The sequence below is a fragment of the Ovis canadensis genome, chromosome 1 (assembly GCF_042477335.2).
Source record: "Ovis canadensis isolate MfBH-ARS-UI-01 breed Bighorn chromosome 1, ARS-UI_OviCan_v2, whole genome shotgun sequence".
NCBI classification, from domain to species: Eukaryota; Metazoa; Chordata; class Mammalia; order Artiodactyla; family Bovidae; genus Ovis; species Ovis canadensis.
In genome coordinates, this window is record NC_091245.1 from 29163473 (window position 1) to 29183624 (window position 20152).

Below are 20152 nucleotides of genomic sequence, written 5' to 3' on the forward strand. Positions count from 1 at the left end.
TACGACTCAGTGACTCCACTTTCACTTTTCACTTTCATGCATTGGAGAAGGAAATGGCAACCCACTCCAGTGTTCTTGCCTGGAGAATCCCAGGGACAGCAGAGCCTGGTGGGCTGCCGTCTATGGGGTTGCACAGAGTCGGACATGACTGAAGCGACTTAGCAGCAGCAGCAGCCCTTTGCATCAATCAGCCAATTTAAAAATTAATGCACTGATATCTGAAGGGTACCATGTTATGTGCAGTTGTTTTCATGTATAGTTATGTACTTGGTTAAGCTGTATACTGAAACAAAAGCTGTTTTGTTTTGTGTTTTTTTGCAAAAGCTTTCTTATGACTTACATTTGGTCATCACTGCTGTCTGATGAACCAAATTCCTACAAAATGCTGAAGGGAAAAATAAAACTGAAACAGATTGATACAAATTCCTTTAATAATGACAAATTCATGTTTAAATAAATATACTGTTAAAAAATAGTGCATGGGTATATTATAATTACTAAGAAAGATTTGAGACTGCCATTCCCTCTGCAGAAACGCTATGCACAGATGCAAAATGATCAAAGGCTGATACAATAATGAATCTCAAGTAAGTGACGTGGCCATCACATGCCTGTAAGGGAAAAAATAAATACAGATGATTTAGCAATTCTAGTTAACTGCTAAACAAGCAGTTAGCAGATGAAAGGGTTTGATACAAGAATGATTATAAGCATATAATGATTTATAAGATGTAATGTTCAGAGGAGAAGCCAGCCACATATAACAATATGGCTGTTCTGATACGTAACAGCCAAACATCAGCCTTCGTTTGAGGAAGAACGCAGGTGGAGCTAAAAACTGCACTGTACAATTCTGATTAATTTTTTAAGAATTTTTCATGATGAAAGATTTCATTTGTTGGATGATGCCTCAGAATACATTACCTTAAAACATTATTATACTTTTACATTTATATATTTTCTCTGAAAAGCAATTTGGCAATATATGTAAGAAGCTATAAATGTGTCTATGGGCTTCCCTCTTGGCTCAGTTGGTAAAGGATCTGCCTGCAGTGCAGGAGACCTGGGTTCAATTCCTGGGTTGGGAAGGTCCCCTGGAGAAGGAAATGACAATCCGCTCCAGCATTCTTGCCTGGAGAATGCCATGGACAGAGGAGCCTGGCAGGCTACAGTTCATGGGGTCGTGAGAGTCAGACTCAACCTAGAGACTAAACTACTACTACTACTATAAATGTGTCTATACCCATGGACCCAGTATTTCCATTTCTTGAAATTTAATTTTAAAGAAAATAACTGAAAAAGTGAACACCATGATAGCAGGAACAGGCATAAGATGTCCCCAGTAGTAGTAGTTATAATGACAGAGGGAGGAAAACAGGAAATCAGCTAACCTCTATCTGAATACATTTAATTTTTAAATCATAATTATGAAGCATTTGATATAACATTAAATTTTTAAAAAATACAAAGTTTTTCATGTAACTATGCAATACATTTGGTTGACAATTAGAAGAAAATACGTATGGCAAAGGCCACTGTGACAGGGTGCTAAAACTATGGGTGATACACTGCCTTCCATTCTCCCTTCACTGTTGTTTAGTCGCTAAATCATGTCCAACTCTTTTTTTGACCCCCATGGACTGTAGCCTGCCAGGCTCCTCTGTCTATGGGATTTCCCAGGCAAGAATACTGCAGTGGGTTGCCATTTCCTCCTCCAAGATCTTCCCGACCCAGGGATCGAATCTGCCTTTCCTGCATTGCAGGTGCATTCTTAACCACTGAGCCCCCGGGGAAGGCTCCATTCCCCCTTACTCTTCTCCAAAAGCTCTATGATGCTGCCACCCTCCCTGACACACAATGACTCCTGAAACAAAATCCTTAGCAGAGGCTTACTAACCATAATCAATGAAACAATATGGAGAAAAATAGGAAGATAAAATTCCATCTAATTAATCATTTTTCTGTTCCCTACTGGACTCCTCGGGTTTCCCAGCTGGTGCTAGTGGTAAAGAACCCAAGTGCCATGCAAGCAGACCTAAGAGACATGGGTTCGATCCCTGGGTCAGGAAGATCCCTTGGAGGAGGGCGTGGCAGCCCACTCTAGTATTCTTGCCTAGAGAATCCCCACGGACCGCGGAGCCTGGCAGAGTCTACAGTCCATAGGGCTGCACAGAGCTGGACATAACAAGCGACTTAACACGCACGCACGGCCTCCCCAGTCACTGGGCACAACAACTGGGTGGTAGAGAAGATAGTTAATAGGATTCAAACACTACAGAATCTTTTGAAACACTGATCTCATTGCAGCTGCCAGTCAATGGTGAAGAATGAAACTTAATGGACAAGGTACCTCTTTAACCCTTATTTAGAGAAATCTTAATAAGCACTACTACCTTAAAAACATTCTCAGTTGTTTCACTGTTTGTGTTTGTCTAAAACCAGGGCCTGACAAGCTGGGGACAGAGGAACCCGTGATGAGGCAGCAGCTTCCCCGTCAGTGGCCATTCATGTCACTTGACAAGCAAAGCCCAGCGGAATGCTGTCAGAAAATGCTGGTTCCCTTTTCACCTCATCTCTCTTTGGCTTATTTGTTGCTGATCCTATGCTCCAGTTCCCTTATCTGAATCTCCCTGTCCCTTCATGCTTAAATTAACTCCAATTTTGGCATCTCAACCTGTTTTGATTCCTATTCCATAAGAACTACAGAATCAAATGAAAGGAAAGTAAATAAATACTTCAAAATAAATGAACAAACAAAATAAAACAATAACAAGTGAATTCTGTTTTATCTTGGCTGTCATCCTGTCTATGACAGAAAAGAGCCTAACTTAGGAAAGCGATATTTAGATCATAACATTTCTGAGAATAACTGCCTCTATTGGTTGGTTAGACACAGAACCTACAATATTATGAGGGTATTTAGTAATTTTATGACTATGGAGATAGGTTTAAAATTTAAATACATTGTTCTGGCTAAAGATAATGTATATATCTTCAAAGTATATTTACTTACCAAAATTTCTTCATTTTGAAGCTGCCCCTCTGTATGTACTAGATCTAAAACACAAATTTAACAGAATTGAGGTAGGGCTCAAACTGCATCAGGATATATTGAAGTTTATTTTCAGCAAAATGTGATATCTGATAAAATTGTAGTTAGACCAGATATACCAGTGTTTTGGTATGTAAAATCCAATATAAAAATAGATATTTGATAAAAAGATATAAAACTATATATGAAACTGTATATATGAAACTCATATATATAAACTATATATGAGCTATAAAATATCTCAGTGAGTATAAATAAAAGTAAATATAAATTATAGCAAAGGAATATCAAGTGAAGAATTAATAAAATATGAAAGTCCTTTTTAACGATCAAGTTACTAACTAACTGCAGGCCTGAAAGGCTGTCTCACCATTCTCATGGGTACCAATTAGGGCTCAGTTTCTCACAATGAAGTTTCACTATGATGCTGAGTTATGCCACCTGTGAATTGATCTTTTCTGGTACCCAGCTTCAGAAAACCTTTACTAGTACTAGTGTGATTTTAGGACAGATTACCTTATTTGGTCATGAGTTAATCATATCAAACATTCTTTTGGAAAGATGTAATATTTCATTGGTATAATAATAGTCACATTATTGTTATGTGGCAGCCTGGATGGGAGGGCAGTTTGGGGGAGAAGGGATGCACATGTATGTATAGCTGAGTCCCTTCCCTGTTCACCTGAAACTTAACACAACATTGTTAACCAGCTATACCCCAATAAAAAATAAAAAGTTCTAAAAAAGAAATTCACAACTTAAAAAAATAATATTGACATTATTTAGAAATTAATTTTACTTATATCAAAATGTGAAAAGTGAAAGTTACTCAGTTGTGTCCAACTCTTTGCAACCCCATGGACCATACAGTCCATGGAATTCTCCAGGCCAGAATACTGGAGTGGGTAGCCTTTCTCTTCTCCAGGGGATCTTCCCAACCCAGGGATTGAACCCAGGTCTCCTGCATTGCTGGTGGCTTCTTTACCAGCTGAGCCACCAGGGAAGCCCAAGAATACTGGAGTGGGTAGCCCATCCCTTCTCCAGAGGATCTTCCTGACCCAGAAATTGAACCAGGGACTCCTGCACTGCAGGTAGATTCTTAACCAGCTGAGCTACCAGGGAAGCTCCAACATCAAAACAGTGGACCTAATTTTAAAAGGCAGACAGTACAAAAAGGGAAGTCTCTGGGAAGTAAGATTATGGATGACTTTCTTTCTGTTTCCTAACCTTTCTCTGAGGTCATACAAAATAGTAATCCCCTGCTTGACCCCTTTTCCTCCAATCCTGCTCCCCAGAGGTAAATGTTTTCAACTATTTCAGTTATTTTTTCTGGAATTATAATATATTTCATGATCCTTTTCTTGATTTATCCATTTTTTACTGACTTTATATTATAGTAGGTGAAAATTTATGTCTCTTGGACCAGTATTCTCTTCCTCCTCTTCCTACAAATTTTCCTGCCATCCTCTCAATTTTGAAATCAATACTTGATGGCTATACCATTGTCTATATGTTATTTACTACTGAAATAAGTAATAAATTATGACACATTTTCTTATACAACTCCTCCTCCGCTAGAAATTAGTAACTTCTTCTTTCATTTGCTTAGTTTTCTTTTTAATTATGAAAAATTAAAAAATCTCAAACATACATAAAAAAGACAGGATATCATTCTTATATACCCATTGTCTTGAATTTACAATTATCAGCATTTCACCATACTTGATTTACCTAATTTTTTTGGCTAAGGTATTGTAAAGAAAGTCTGAGACATCATAATATTTCACCTTTAAATATTTGATTATCCATTTCTAAAGAGGAATATTTCTTGTGTAACTACAATGCCACTATCATATGACAATTTAAAAATGCTTTAATATCATATATCTAGTATATATTCAAAGGTCCCTATGCGTGCCTGCTCAGTCACTCAGTTGTTGCTGATACTTCATAACCCAATGGACTGTAGCCTGCCAGGCTCCTCTGTCCATGGAATTTTCCAAGTAAGAATACTGGAGTGGGTTGCTGTTTCCTACCCCATCAAAGGTCCCCATTGTCCTCCTAAATGTCTTTTTATGGTTGGTTTATTCAAATCAGAATTAATCCTCTTTTAATCTTGAACTTCTTTGTCTCCCACACACACATTTTCCCCCCACACCATTGACTTATTGAAGAGACCAAGTCAGTTGTATCATAAAATGTCCCCCATTTTCTCATATTGCCTCCTTGTGATTTCATTTGTTTTCTACCCTCTTTTCCTACAGATGGAGTTAGAGCTAAAGGCCTGATTATATTTAGGCCTTTACCATATGTCTGGTGATTTGGGACTATCTTTTGTTACTTATGAATAGATCACTGGAAAATAGTACATGGGCCAGACTCACTGACTACCATGATTTCCATAGGGTGACCAGGAATGAACTAACCTGTCTCTGTATCCACAGATCTTTTGGGACCATTCAGTTTCTCCAAAGATGAATCCCCCAATCTCCTGGCTGGGGCTGTATTTCTGGTTGCTGGGCAGACCATAGGAAGGAGGCTACAGTTCCCACTATTCATTATATAGGTTTCCACTTCAATCCCCTATTTTCCACTCAATGTCTCACTCATTCTCTTTACTATGACTGGTCTCCCTGAGTCCTGAGCCTCAACATTCAAAGTTCCTAGTCACTCTTGGGGGTAGTTTGTGGGAGGAAGGTACCTAGAGTCTGTTACACTTTGTAAATAGATGTTCCACCAATCAGTTTTCTTGTCCATGCCTTATTCAAACTTTCCATGATACCTCTGCCTTCAAGTTTCTGGGATTCTATTGGATAAACTTCCTTGTCAGGTACTTAGGTTATAATCTACTCAATTCTGCTACAGAAGTTACTACTCCTCCAACTGCTTCCTTTCTTCCATAATATATATTGACCTCTCACATCTGTTTTGAATTCCTGGTTCCCTGTTTGTTTTTATTTTTTGCCGCTGTAGGTTTATGTCTCATTTTTCTCCTTTATTATTATTTTCATGGTATTTTGGGAAGGAATAGACAGACACATGAAGGCAACATGCTGTCTTTTATGAGAGGCTACCAATTCTGTCAATAATATTTAAATAATACCATTAATCAGGAAGGAAGGAAAGATTAAAAGCTAATATTCATTGCTTGTCTACCATATGCCAGGCACTGTGTCACAAAAACTTTAAATGGTGATATCATCTCTATTTTTCAGATAAAGATTCTGAAACTCAAAAATTAAGTAACATGTTAACAATTACATAACCAGGAAGTGAAGAAGCATCTTAGTATTCAAATTTGTGTTTTTCTAGCTTTATCTAAATGTCATAAGAATCATTCAGGCCATCTTTTTTCACCAAAATGAAGTACAATTGGCAATATAGAGTAAAACACAATTCTCTACCCCCTCATGATCAAAATAATGCTGGTAAACCAAGCACATACCTCTTTCAATCCATTGCTCAAAATCAACTGGCTCTTTAGAAGTACTCTTTTCAATCCTCAAGGTCCTCACTGACATCATAAATAAACAAAAATAAAGTGTTAATTATCTACTTAATTCTATGTTGCTGTCCCTTGATTTCTTTTTCCCTCTGTCTAAGACTGGCAGGCATTAGTGGGAATGCACAAAGTACTGCGATCGGGAAAACCACTCACCATTTTTCCATAAACCCTTATGGTAAAGTACAGTCTGGGTAACTGTTACAAGTATTTGCAAGCATATAACACAAAGCTAACAGAGCCTTTTTGAGTTTGGTACCATCTGGTTTGTTTTTGTTTGTTTGTTTGTTTTGGTACACTGGTAAATAATAATATTAGTGGTCTTGATCAAAAAACTTTATGCAGAAACTACTATAAGTCAGACATATTCATTCATTCTTGACTTCAACCTTAGAAGAAAGGTATTATTAACCTGCTTTACTGGTGAGAAAACAGGCTTAAAGAAATCAGACAACTTACAGAAGTCAAGCAAAATGTTCAATGATACAGAGGTAGTAAGTACCAGATCTAGAATTCAAAGTTTAGGTCCAACTCCAGAGCCTTCACAATTAACGAGAGGAGAGAACGCAGTCATCTTCCTTCCGCTTTGGTTTTCTTTTCTCCTTTACCCCTAAAGCAGTTCCCTTGACTCCAAATCCATTCTTCTCTGCTCTGCACCCTGAGGGAGGACCCCTGGGGACTGAACCTCCTGGATTTACTTTCCCACTGCCTACGGGAGGGACTGGGAGGAAACAAGGGCAGCAGGGAAGTGAGATCAGGTTGTGTTTTCTCTCTTCCCTTTCTGCTTCAGTGTCCTGTCTTTGGCAGTGGTTATGCTCCTCCCTGGTTACAGCTCCTATTGGGCAGGCCCTTTTGTACACGCTCCAGTTCTCCTTGGGCTCCAGCAAATACTATTTCCTTCCTTTGGCCCAGGGAGGTAATGGCTTACTGCTATAGCCAGTTTCTGGGTGTCTCACCATCCCTAGCTTGTTCCCTTAACCCAGGCCATAATTCTGTAAGTGGTCCCATCAATAATGTTTCTTCATGTGAGCCACCTGGGATGTATCCTGTTTCCTACCATGATTTTGCTTGATATACTCTGTCCTTAAAAAAACATAAGACAGGATTAGGATGATGTTGTAGTGGAAGATATTCTTCCTAAATCCCTCAGAAAATGGCCACATTAATAAAAGGATCAAAGTTACCAAATGCAAATAATCAGGTTTGTCAGATTTTCAGAAAGAATTTGACAGAGAACCCCAAGCCAAAAAAATCTGGAGTAAAGATGTGAAGAAACCTAGCGTTCTGGCAAGTTGGCTTCTTAAATTCATCACAGGGTCTTTTGCCAAAGGCTTTCACGTAGTAAATTGCATGGAAATTATTATGTGCTTTGGAAGGGTTTCAGATTCGCAGTTTCAGAGAAGCTAACTGTGCTCGAGACAGTTAACCCATACTCTCCACCCATCAACCCCAGCAATAAAACTTGATTCCATGCTGTAAAAAAAAAAAAAAAAAAAAAAATCAGTGCTTTGCCAAAAGTTTACATATGTGCATTCTGCCTATGGAAAAACTGAAAGATGAAAATTAATGAAATGAAATGAAAATATCATGCTTACCAAAGTAACTCTGGATTACAAGCTTTTCAATCCTCACATGTTTGTGAAAACATATAATGAACTCTTGGGGAAACATTCCTGTGGTGGTCCAAAAAGTTTCTGGATTTCTATTGTCAATTTTAAAGAAAAAGAGAAAAGAACAGCTAAATGTTTAGAAATGCTTAATCACAAATCCTAGTGAATACTAAAAAAAATAAACCACCATTGGATTCTTACAATCCCTTCCTGTTTATTCTGCCTCTAATCTCTCCCCAGCTTTAACAATTCTTTACAACCACCAGATGTATTCTTTAAAACATGGAATTGATGTCACTCTTGTCTAAAATCTTACAGTGATCCCTTATTGCCTATAAATCTAAACTCCTTAGTATGGCATTTAATGATCCTATATAATCTGGTCCCATCATTAAGTATACTGTCCTCCATCATGATATCATCTCTCATTACTGTAGTCACATTGGACCGATTAAAATTCTGCAAACACATCATGCAGACTCATGCCTCTGTGGAAGCCTTTCTTCCCTTGCAAAAGTTTGCTCACTTTTTGGTCACATCTCTCCAAGCCCACCAAATCACAATCACTTTCTCCCTCCTTTGCACTCACCTCACAGGCAGCATCCAGTTTCTATGAGCGCTTTTTTCATGCATTTTTATTACCCTAGCTATGCCTTCTCTAAGTCCAGTTACTTTGTCTCACCTTTACATCCCCAGCGACTATCACAATGGCTGACCAACAGTAGACACACAAGAGACGCTTGTTGAAAAAATATTAAAACATGCACTCAAGTGTTAGTAATATAAAAAATTATACACATACACACACACATAGTATTGACTATATAAATAATCATTTCTTTAATTATATAAGGTTTTTTATTTCTTTTTGGAGCTAAAATTTACCTACAGTGAAATTTCTCTTAAATGTACAATTTAATGAGTTTTGATAAATGTATATGCTCATGTAACCAATACATCAAGGTAACTAATAGCCTAATCAAGATGAACACTTCCATTACGCTAGATGTATCCTTTCTCTTTCTCTCCAGACAATCCCTACCTCCCTTAGGCAACCACTGCTCTGAGTCTTATCACCACAGACTACGCTATAATTTGTTTATGCATTTTTGTTTGATTTTTTAAAATATATTTATTTACTTTTTTTCGGCTGCACTGAGTCTCTGTTGCTGTGCAGGGGCTTTCTCTAGCTGCACTGTATGGGTTTCTCACTGCAGTGGCTTTTCTTGTTGCAGATCATGGGCTCTAGGGTTTGGGGGCCTCAGTAGTTGCTGCATGTGGGCTCAGCAGTTGTGGCTTGCAGGCTCCAGAATGCAGGCTCAGTTGTTGTGGTGCATGGGCTTAGTTGCCCCATGGCATATGGGTTCTTCCTGGACCAGGGACTGAACCAGTGTCCCCCGCATTGTAAGGTGGATTCTTAACCACTGGACCACCAGGAAAGTCGCTTGCTTGATATTTCTGTTGAATAAATGAATTGTTTTGTTTTTTACCATTATGAATAAAACTTCTATAAACATTCTTGTGCAGGTGTTTTTGTGGAAATGTTTTCATTTCTCTTGGATAATTACTAGGAGTGGAATTGCTGAGTCATACTGGACATGGAACAACAGACTGGTTCCAAATATGAAAAGGAGTACGTCAAGGCTGTATATTGTCACCCTGCTTATTTAACTTCTATGCAGAGTACATCATGAGAAACGCTGGGCTGGAAGAAGCACAAGCTGGAATCAAGATTGCCAGGAGAAATATCAATAACCTCAGGTATGCAGATGACACCACCCTTATGGCAGAAAGTGAAGAGGAACTAAAAAGCCTCTTGATGAAAGTGAAAGAGGAGAGTGAAAAAGTTGGCTTCAAGCTCAACATTCAAAAAACTAAGATCATGGCATCCTGTCCCATCACTTCATGGGAAATAGATGGGAAAAGTGTCAGACTTTATTATTTTGGGCTCCAAAATCACTGCAGATGGTGACTGCTGCAATGAAATTAAAAGATGCTTACTCCTTGGAAGGAAAGTTATGACCAACCTAGATACATATTCAAAAGCAGAGACATTACTTTGCCGACTAAGGTCCGTCTAGTCAAGGCTATGGTTTTTCCAGTGGTCATGTATGGATGTGAGAGTTGGACTGTGAAGGCTGAGCACCGAAGAATTGATGCTTTTGAACTGTGGTGTTGGAGAAGACTCTTGAGAGTTCCTTGGACTGCAAGGAGATCCAACCAGTCCATTCTGAAGGAGATCAGTCCTGGTGTTCATTGGAAGGACTGATGCTAAAGCTGAAACTCCAATACTTTGGCCACCTCATGCAAAGAGTTGACTCATTGGAAAAGACCCTGATGCTGGGAGGGATTGAGGGCAGGAGGAGAAGGGGCCGACAGAGGATGAGGGCTGGATGGCAATACCGACTCGATGGACATGAGTTTGTGTAAACTCCAGGAGTTGGCGATGGACAGGGAGGCCTGGCATGCTGCGATTCATCGGGTTGCAAAGAGTCGGACACGACTGAGTGACTGAACTGAATTGATATTTAATTTTATAAGAAAACGTCAGACTTCCAAAGTGGTTGTGCCATTTTACATTCCTAACAAAAATGTAAGGGAATTCTAGTTGTTCCATATTCTTGCCAACATTCTGTTGTCAGGCTTCTTAGCTATTCTACTGGATGTGAAATGGTGTCTGACTATGGTATTAATTTGCATTTTCCTGATGACAAATGATGCTAAGCCCGTTTTCATCTGCTTTCTGGTCATTCGTACAGTTTCTTTTGTGAAGTGTCTACTAAGTAGTTTCTCATTTTTTAAAAAAGTTCTTTCCACTTTAGAGGGTGGGAAACATGGACAGAGTACAGAGCTAGACAACAGAAAAGGCTGAGCACCAAAGAATTGATGTCTTTGAACTGTGGTGCTGGAGAAGACTTTTTTGAGAGTCTCCTGAACAGCAAGGAGATCAATCCAGTCAATCCTAAAGGAAATCAATCCTGAATATTCATTGGAGGATTGATGCTGAAGCTGAAGCTTCAATACTTTGGTCACCTGATGCCAAGAATTGACTCACTGGAAAAGACCCTGATGCTGGGAAAGACAGAGGGCAGGAGGAGAAGGGGATGACAGATAATGAGATGGTTGGATGGCATCACCTACTCAATGGACATCAGTATGAGCAAACTCCAGGTAATGGTGAAAGACAGGGAAGCCTGGCGTGCTGTAGTCCATGCGGGCGCAGAGTCGGATGTGACTGAGCAACTGAACAAGCAGCAGCAGCATGGAAAGACAAACACTATGATATGTAAAACAGATAGCCAGTGGAAATTTACTGTACGACTCAAGGAGCTCAAACTGGTGACAACCTAGAGGGTTGGGATGGGGTGGGAGGTGGGAGAAAGATTCAGCGAGGAGGGGAAATATTGTACACCTATGGCTGATTCATGTTGATATATGGCAGAAATCAACACAATATTGTAAAGCAATTATCCTTCAATTGAAAATAAATACACTTAAATGTTCTTTCCACTTTTACTACGTATTTGTAGGAGTCCTTTGTCAGACATATGTATTGTGAGCATTTCTCCTAGGCTTCAGTTTGCCTTTTCATTTTCTTATTTGCATTTTTCAATGAGTAGTAGTCTTACTTTTGGTGAAGTACAGTTTCATTACCCTTTTATGCTTATAATTTTTGTGTCTTCATTAAGAAATCTTTGCCTACCTCACTGTCACAAAAGTACTTTCTTACGTTTTCTTTTATAAGCGTAAATATTTTAGCTTTGAATATAGTTCTATGATCCATATAGAATTAATTTTTGTTTAGTATGAGGTAGGGGTTGAGGTTTATTTTTATCCATGTTTATTCAGTTGTTCCAGCACCACATGTTAAAAGACTCTTTTTCCTATTAAATTACCTTAGTGTCTTATTCTAAAATTAAAGGACTAGTTATAGGTGTATGTATTTCTGCCCCTCCATTTTATTCCACTGATCTATTTCTGTATCCTTAGCCTTTTGTTGAAAATTAATTGACTTTACATGCATGGATCTATTCTGGGCCCTCTTGTCTGTTGCTCTGATCTATATAGATCTATCTTTACTAAAATGCCATGCTGTTTCGATTACTGTGTATTTATCTTGAAATCAGACAATTTCAGGGCTGCAACTTTCTTCTTTTACAAGATGTGACAAGATTATTTTTTCAAGATTAGTTTGTATTTCCATATACATTACTACAAGAACAACAGTCGTTTTAGGGAGAAACTGCCATTGAAACAATATTGAGTTTTCCAATCATGAATGTAGTATATCTTTTAATTTATTTAGTACTTGACTTTCTCTCAGCAATGTTTTATAGTTTTGAGTGTAAAGGTCTTGAGTGTCTTATTAAATTTATTCCTGACTATTTCATGTCTATTTAACTGCTAATATAAATGGAATTTTTAAAAAATTCACTGTCTAAATGTTTCCTGCTAGTATATGGTAATACAATTGCTTTTTGTGTATTGACTTTGCTAAATCCACTTTTAGCTCTAGCAGATATTTGTAGATTCCTTAGGGTTATGTAGAGTCATACAATATGTGAACAAAGACAGTTTTTTTTTTCAAGTAGTCAACAGCTCCTGTTTTATAAACACACACACACACACACACACACACACCCCTGGAGAAACTGAAACTCAAATAAATATTATGAATAGTTAAAAAGGCTACTTTGTTACAAGATACATATAAAGAGGGCTCATTCCAAAACGTATTTTCCTTGTTGCCATCAAGAATAGAACACTCTTTGGGGAAATACTATAAGGGTGCATTTTGATCATTATCCTCATTATAATATACCTACTAATTTTTTTAACATTTTAATTTAATTTTAAAGATTACTTTCCATTTACAGTTATTACAAAATATTGGCTATATTACCCATGTTGTATAATATATCCTTGAGCTTATTTTATATTCAATAGTTTGCCCCTCTCTCCTCTCCCTACTGGTAAACACTAGTTTGTTCTCTGTATCTGTGAGTCTGCTTCTCTTTTTGTTATATTCACTAGTCCACTAAGTTTTTAGATTCCACATATAAGTAATATCATACTGTACTGAACAAAAACAACTTTGCTTTCTTTTCAGTCTTTATGATTTCTATGTCTTTTCTTGCCTTATTGCATTGGCCAAGAATTCCAGCACAATATTGAATAGAAATGGTGAGAACATCCTTGATTTGTTTCCAGTCTTCAGTTCAGTTCAGTCGCTCAGTCGTGTCCAACTCTTTGCGACCCCATGAATCACAACACGACAGGCCTCCCTGTCCATCACCAACTCCCGGAGTTCACTCAGACTCACATCCATCGAGTCAGTGATGCCATCCAGCCATCTCATCGTCTGTTGGCCCCTTCTCCTCCTGCCCCCAATCCCTCCCAGCATCAGAGTCTTTTCCAATGAGCCAACTCTTCGCATGAGGTGGCCAAAGTACTGGAGTTTCAGCTTTAGCATCATTCCCTCCAAAGAAATCCCAGGGTTGATCTCCTTCAGAATGGACTGGTTGGATCTCCTTGCAGTCCAAGGGACTCTCAAGAGTCTTCTCCAACACCACAGTTCAAACGCATCAATTTTTCGGCGCTCAGCCTTCTTCACAGTCCAACTCTCACATGCATACATGACCACAGGAATAACCACAGCCTTGACTAGACGGACCTTAGTCAGGAGGAACCTTTTTTTGATATTGAATACAGTTGATTTATAGTATTATATTAGTTTCAGGTATATAGCATGGTGATTCAATATTTTTGTAGATTATACTCCATGTTAGGTTATTACAAAATAATGGTTATATTTCCCTGTGCTATACAAAATATTCTCGTTGCTCATCTATTTTATATGTAGTAGTTTGTATCTCTTAATCTCATACCCCTATCATGCCCCTCCCTGCTTCCTTCTCTCCACTTAAATCCACTTAGTTTGCTTTCTGTGAGTCTATTTCTGTTTTGTCTTATACACTCATTTGTTTTATTAGGAAAGCACTTACTATTTCACCATTAAGTTGAAAATTTTTAGTAGATGCCTTTATCAGACTGAGAAAGTTCCCTCCTCTTTTTAATTTTTTGAGAATTGTTATAATGTTTGGTGCTGAATTCTAATGATTTTCTGGAATGACCATATGATTTTTTTCTCTCTCGCTCTGGCAATACGGTAAATTACACTCAATCTGTACTCCTGTGATAATATGGTGAACAGGGCAATCTTGCATTCTTATGATAAACTCCATTTGCTGAATTCAATTTATAATGGTTTTATATCTATGTTTATAAAGGATATTGTTTTTTAATTGTACTTTCTTGTAATGTCTTTGTAAGGTTTTGGGATCAGGGTTACAATTGTTCTCATAAAACAATTTTGAAAATGTTTCCCTCCTCTGTTTTTGAAAGAATTTATGGAATATTGGTACTTTTTTCTCTCTAAATATTTTATATATTTTAATTTATAGAATTGATATAAGCTATTCAGATTTCTAAATTTCATCTTATGTCATTTTTATAGCTGGAGTTTTTCAAAGAATCTGTCCATTTCATCTAAGTTGTCAAGTTTATTAGCCTAAATTTGTTCTTGATATTGACTTACTATTCTTTTAGAATCTCTAATGATTGTTTCAATTCTGATACTGGTAATGTGCATTTTTTCTTTATATTTTAGTAAGTCTTGCTAGAGGTTTATACCTTTTATTAATTTTTTCACATAATGAACTTCTGGCTTTGATAATTTTTTCTAGTTGTCTATTTTCTATTTCATTGATTTCTGCTCTTATCTTTGTTATTTTTGTCTTCTACTTTCTTTTGGTATAATTTTCTCTTTGTTACCTAGCTTCCTAAGGTAGAAGTTATTGGTTTTTAAAATATTCTCCATTTTAAGTATTTATGCTATTACCTTCCTTTAATGCATTGATTTAACTACATCCCACAAATGTGGCTATATATACATTTTTCATTACCATTCAGTTATAAATATTTTCTAGTATCCCTTGTGATTTCTTCTTTGACCCACTGGTTATTTTGAAGTGCCATGTTTAATTTCTAAGTTGTGGGTGTATCCAGATGCCTTTCTGTTATTTATTTCTAATTTAATTACATAATGGTCAGAGAACATATTCTTTTCCTTCCCAGCTTAACTGAGATATAATTGACAATGTAACATTATGTAACTTTAAGGTGTACAAACACTGTGTGTGAAAATCGCTCAGTGTGTCCGACTCTTTGCAACCCCATGGACTGCACAGTCCATGGAATTCTCCAGGCCAGAATACTAGAATGGGTAGCCTATCCCTTCTCCAGGGGATCTTCCCAGACCTGGGATTGAACCCAAGTTTCCTGCATTGCAGGCGGATTCTTTACCAGCTGAACCACAAGGGGAGCCCAAACAAACACTATGATTTAATATAACACATATACTGCAAAATGATTACCCAATAAAGTTAGTTAACACATACATCACCTCATATAACTACCATTTTGTGGGAGAATATATTCTTTAAGATTTCAGTCTTTTGAAATTTATTGAGATTTATTTAATGGCTCGGTTCATTTCAGTGAATGTTCAATATACAAGTATCATTGCTGATTATATAAATGCATAAGTCAAGGTAACCAATAATGTTATGTTAATTTTTACTAATTTTTTTGTTTAGCTGCTCTTTCATTCCTGAAAGGTGTTAAAAATCTCTAACACCTTGACTGTGAATCCAAAGAACATATATGTATTATTCCACTGACATGAAATGTCTGTATAAGCAAGTCTACAGAGACAAAAGTAGACTAGTGGTTGCCTAGAGCTGGTGGGGACAGGGGGTGGTTGTGAAGGGGTATGAGGTTTTCTTTTGGGATGCTGAAATGTTCTAAAATGGATTGTGTAGACGGCTGCATAATTCTGAATATGGTGGAAGCCACTGAATTGTATATCCTAAATGGGTGAATTTTATGGTATGAGAATAATATGTCAATAAAGCTATTACAAAAATGAGAAGAATAGAATCGGGGTCTCCTAACTCACAGTTCTTTATTTTTTTATACTATGTTTAATATTTTACAATTTATTTTTATTTACATTTAAATGGTTTGAAATTTTATTCATTTAAGTAAATCATTTTTACTTGCCCTATGCTTTCTCTTCGGTGCTTTTAATGAACATAATCAATATAATAATACCAAAGATATGCAGAGATGCACTTGGATTTTAAAATGACATATAACTGAATCACCATAAGTAAGTATAATGATGTCTTTAAAATAGTAGTATCCTTTAAAATAAGGCCTTATGGCTATTGACTATTCAACATCTATTATCTCTATGTGATAGTAAGAAAAAAGTCATGGAATTTTTTTCACAATTCTGAGTCAGGGAGTGTTATTAGCCCCATTTTTCACACCAGGAAACTGAGGCTTAAAGAACAACATATATTCTTAGTCCAAAGTAACACACACAGTTCACTTACTTACTCAGGAATTTTAACTGCAAATCTACCATTCTTCTACATTATGCCAAAGGAACCAATTCTCTCTCCTATTTTTTCTTAACTCATTTGTTTCTTGTGTAGAATTTTTTTCCTTTTCATTGACATGTTAAATACGAAGGGCCAAAAAAAGAGTCAAGAGGAAGTAGAAATATAATCACTTTTAAAAACTATTTCTGGGAAATTAAGAATTGGGGACATTTTCCATTAGGGGCAAATTTACAGTATTGTTTTCTCCAAATAACTCTATGGTTACTTCCATTTGGATAAATCAACTTATGAGCAGATAATAAATTTTAGTATCTACCATATAGAGTCTATCTGTATTTGTTAGAAATGGATATGAATTAAGTCTCTGATATGCTCTGTTCAGATATCAGGTCAGTAACTACTTTATTCCATATAGTTTTCTATTAGTTTAGTTGAGTTGCTCAGTCATGTCCGACTCTTTGTGACCCATGGACTGCAGCACGCCAGGCTTCCATGTCCATCACCAAGTCCTACAGCTTGCTCAAACTCATCTCCCCATCGGGTTGGTGATGCCATCCAACCAACTCACCCTCTGTCGTCCCCTTCTCCTCCTGTGCTCAGTCTTTCTCAGCATCAGGGTCTTTTCAAATGAGTCAGCTTTTCACATCAGGTGGCCAAAGTACTGGAGTTTCAGCCTCAAAATCAGTCCTTCCAATGAATATTCAGGGTTGATTTCCTTTACGATGGACTGGTTGGATCTCCTTGCAGCCCAAGGGACTCTCAAGAGTCTTCTCCAACGCCACAGTTCAAAAGCATCAATTCCGCGCCCAGCTTTCTTTATGGTCCAACTCTCACATCCATACATAATTACTGGAAAAACCATAGCTTTGACTAGACAGACCTTTGTCTGGAAAGTAATGTCTCTGCTTTTGAATATACTGTCTAGGTTTGTCATAGTTTTTCTTCCAAGGAGCAAGTGGCTTTTAATTTCATGGCTGCAGTCACCATCTGCAGTGATTCTGGGGCCCAGGAAAATAAAGTCTGTCACTGTTACCATTATTTCCCCATCTATCTGCCATGAAGTAATGGGACTGGATGCCATGATCTTAGTTTTTTGAATGTTGAGTCTTAAGCCAACTTTTTCACTCACTTCTTTCACTTTCATCATGAGGCTCTTTAGTTCTTCTTTACTTTCTGTCATAAGGATGGTGTCATCTGCATATCTACGGTTATTGATACCTCTCCTGGCAATCTTGTTTCTGTCTTCTGCATCTTGCAGCCTGGCATTTCATATGATGTACTCTGCATATAAGTTAAATAAGCAGGGTGACAATATATAGCCTTGATGTGCTCCTTTCCTAATTTGCAAACAGTCTGTTGTTCCATGTCCAGTTCTAATTGTTGCTTCTTGATCTGCATACAGACTTTTCAGGAGGGCGGTAAGGTGGTCTGGTATTCTCATCTCTTGAAGAATTTTCCACAGTTTGTTGTGATCTACTCAGTCAAAGGCCTTGGTGTAGTCAATAAAGCAGAAATAGATGTTTTTCTGGAAATCTCTTGCTTTTTTAATGATCCAGCAGATGTTAGCAATTTGATCTCTGGTTCCTTTGCCTTTTCAAAATGCAGTTTGAACATCTGGAAGTTCTCGGTTCACCTACTGTTGAAGCCTGGCTTGGGGAATTTTGAGCACTACTTTGCTAGTGTGTCAGATAAGTGCAATTGTGCGGTAGTTTGAACATTCTTTGGCATTGCCTTTCTTTGGGATTGGAGTGAAAACTGACCTGTTCCATCCCTGTGCCACTGCTGAGTTTTTCAAATTTGCTGGCATACTAAGTGCAGCACTTTAACAGCATCATCTTTTAGGATTTGAAATAGCTCAATTGGAATTCCATCACCTCCACTAGCTTTGTTATAGTGATGCTTCCTAAGGCCCACTTGACTTCAGACTCCAGGATGTCTGGCTCTAGGTAAGTGATCACGACATCATGGTTATCTGGGTTGTGAAAATATTTTTTGTATAGTTCTGTGTATTCTTGCCACCTCTTCTTAATATCTTCTGCTTCTGTTAGGTCCATACCATTTCTGTCCTTCACTGTACCCATCTTTGCATGAAATGTTCCTTTGGTATCTCTAATTTTCTTGAAGATTCTCTAGTCTTTCCCATTCTGTTGTTTTCCTCTATTTCTTTGCATTGATCACTGAGGAAGGATTTTTTATCTCTTTGCTATTCTTTGGCACTCTGCATTCAGATGGGTATATCTTTCCTTTAGCTTCTCTTCTTTTCTCAGTTATTTGTAAGTTCTCCTCAGACAACCATTTTGCCTTTTTGCATTTCTTTTTCTTGGGGATGGTCTTGATCACTGCCTCCTGTACAATGTCATAAACCTCTGTCTACAGTTCTTCCACTGTATAATTGCAAGGGATTTGATTTAGGTTATACATGAATGGTCTAGTGGTTTTCCCTACTTTCTTCAATTTAAGTCTGAATTTGGCAATAAGGACTTCATGATCTGAACCACAGTCAGCACCCAGTCTTGTTTTTGCTGACTGTATAGAGCTTCTCCATCTTCAGCTGCAAAGAATATAATCAATCTGATTTCAGTATTGACCATCTGATGATCTCCATATGTAGAATCAACTCTTGTGTTGTTGGAAAAGCATGTTTGCTATGACCAGTGAGTTCTCTCGGGAAAACTCTGCTATACTAAGGAGTTCTGTCTAATCTAAAAAGTATTACATACTTATTCATTAGCATGGGCTGATAAAGCTATAGTATATATCATCCATTATGTGTAACAGCCAATCTAAATGATCTACAGACATACTCCCAAGAAAGGTAGGTCACAAAAAAGTGTAAGGTAAATTAACTTGGAAATGTGATTTATCTCCAGTCAAAGACAAGAAGTATTTTTAGGAAGATCGTCATTTCTGGCAAACAACTTAAGGTAAATTTCTATAGGTCTGTGACCCTCATAGCAGTTTCCACATTTATATCTTTTTTCTAAGGCAGATTAAGGATTAAAAGGCAAGTATATTAAGTTTTTTATTCAAACCTTAAGTCTGAGAAACGGGGAATTAGAAGACATGAGTGTTAGTTTTGATTCTGCCACTTGCTTATCTGTGCGATTTTGAGAAAATCATTTTACCTCTAGTCATCTTTTTGTTGTCTTTATAATGAGGTTGAAAAAAAGATTTTTTGGGGGCCTCTTATTTCCCAAGCTTACTGTGAGGGTCAAATAGCATAACATCCATGAAACTATAAAGCTCTATGCAAATGTACATTAACAGATGCATATATGTAAGTATATGTGACTGTATGTATGACTAATCTTTGATGATCTAATTCACAAGCTGCTGCTGCTGCTAAGTCACTTCAGCTGTGTCCAACTCTGCAACCCCATAGATGGCAGCCCACCAGGCTCCCCCGTCCCTGGGATTCTCCAGGCAAGAACACTGGAGTGGGTTGCCATTTCCTTCTCCAATGCATGAAAGTGAAAAGTGAAAGTGAAGTCACTCAGTCATGTCCAACTCTTAGCAA

General features: G+C 37.5%; 1 protein-coding gene across 7 annotated transcripts in view; it reads right to left on the minus strand.

Annotated features, from left to right (window-relative positions):
• Window positions 1-413: 413 nt before the first annotated feature.
• IFT25 (intraflagellar transport 25) overlaps window positions 414-20152 on the minus strand; it is a 37099-nt gene continuing 17360 nt past the window's right edge. For 5 of the 7 annotated variants that reach the window (XM_069592287.1, XM_069592304.1, XM_069592299.1 and 2 more), the window contains exons 4-7: window positions 8150-8256; window positions 6498-6566; window positions 3014-3057; window positions 414-611 (exon numbers count right to left, since the gene is read on the minus strand). In XM_069592287.1, coding sequence (XP_069448388.1) covers window positions 498-611; window positions 3014-3057; window positions 6498-6566; window positions 8150-8256 — 334 coding nt within the window. In that variant the 3' untranslated portion in view covers window positions 414-497. Of the gene's footprint in view, window positions 612-3013; window positions 3058-6497; window positions 6567-7144; window positions 8028-8149; window positions 8257-9304; window positions 9623-20152 lie in introns of those variants that run through there. The other 2 variants (XM_069592325.1, XM_069592296.1) reach the window with 2 other exon arrangements.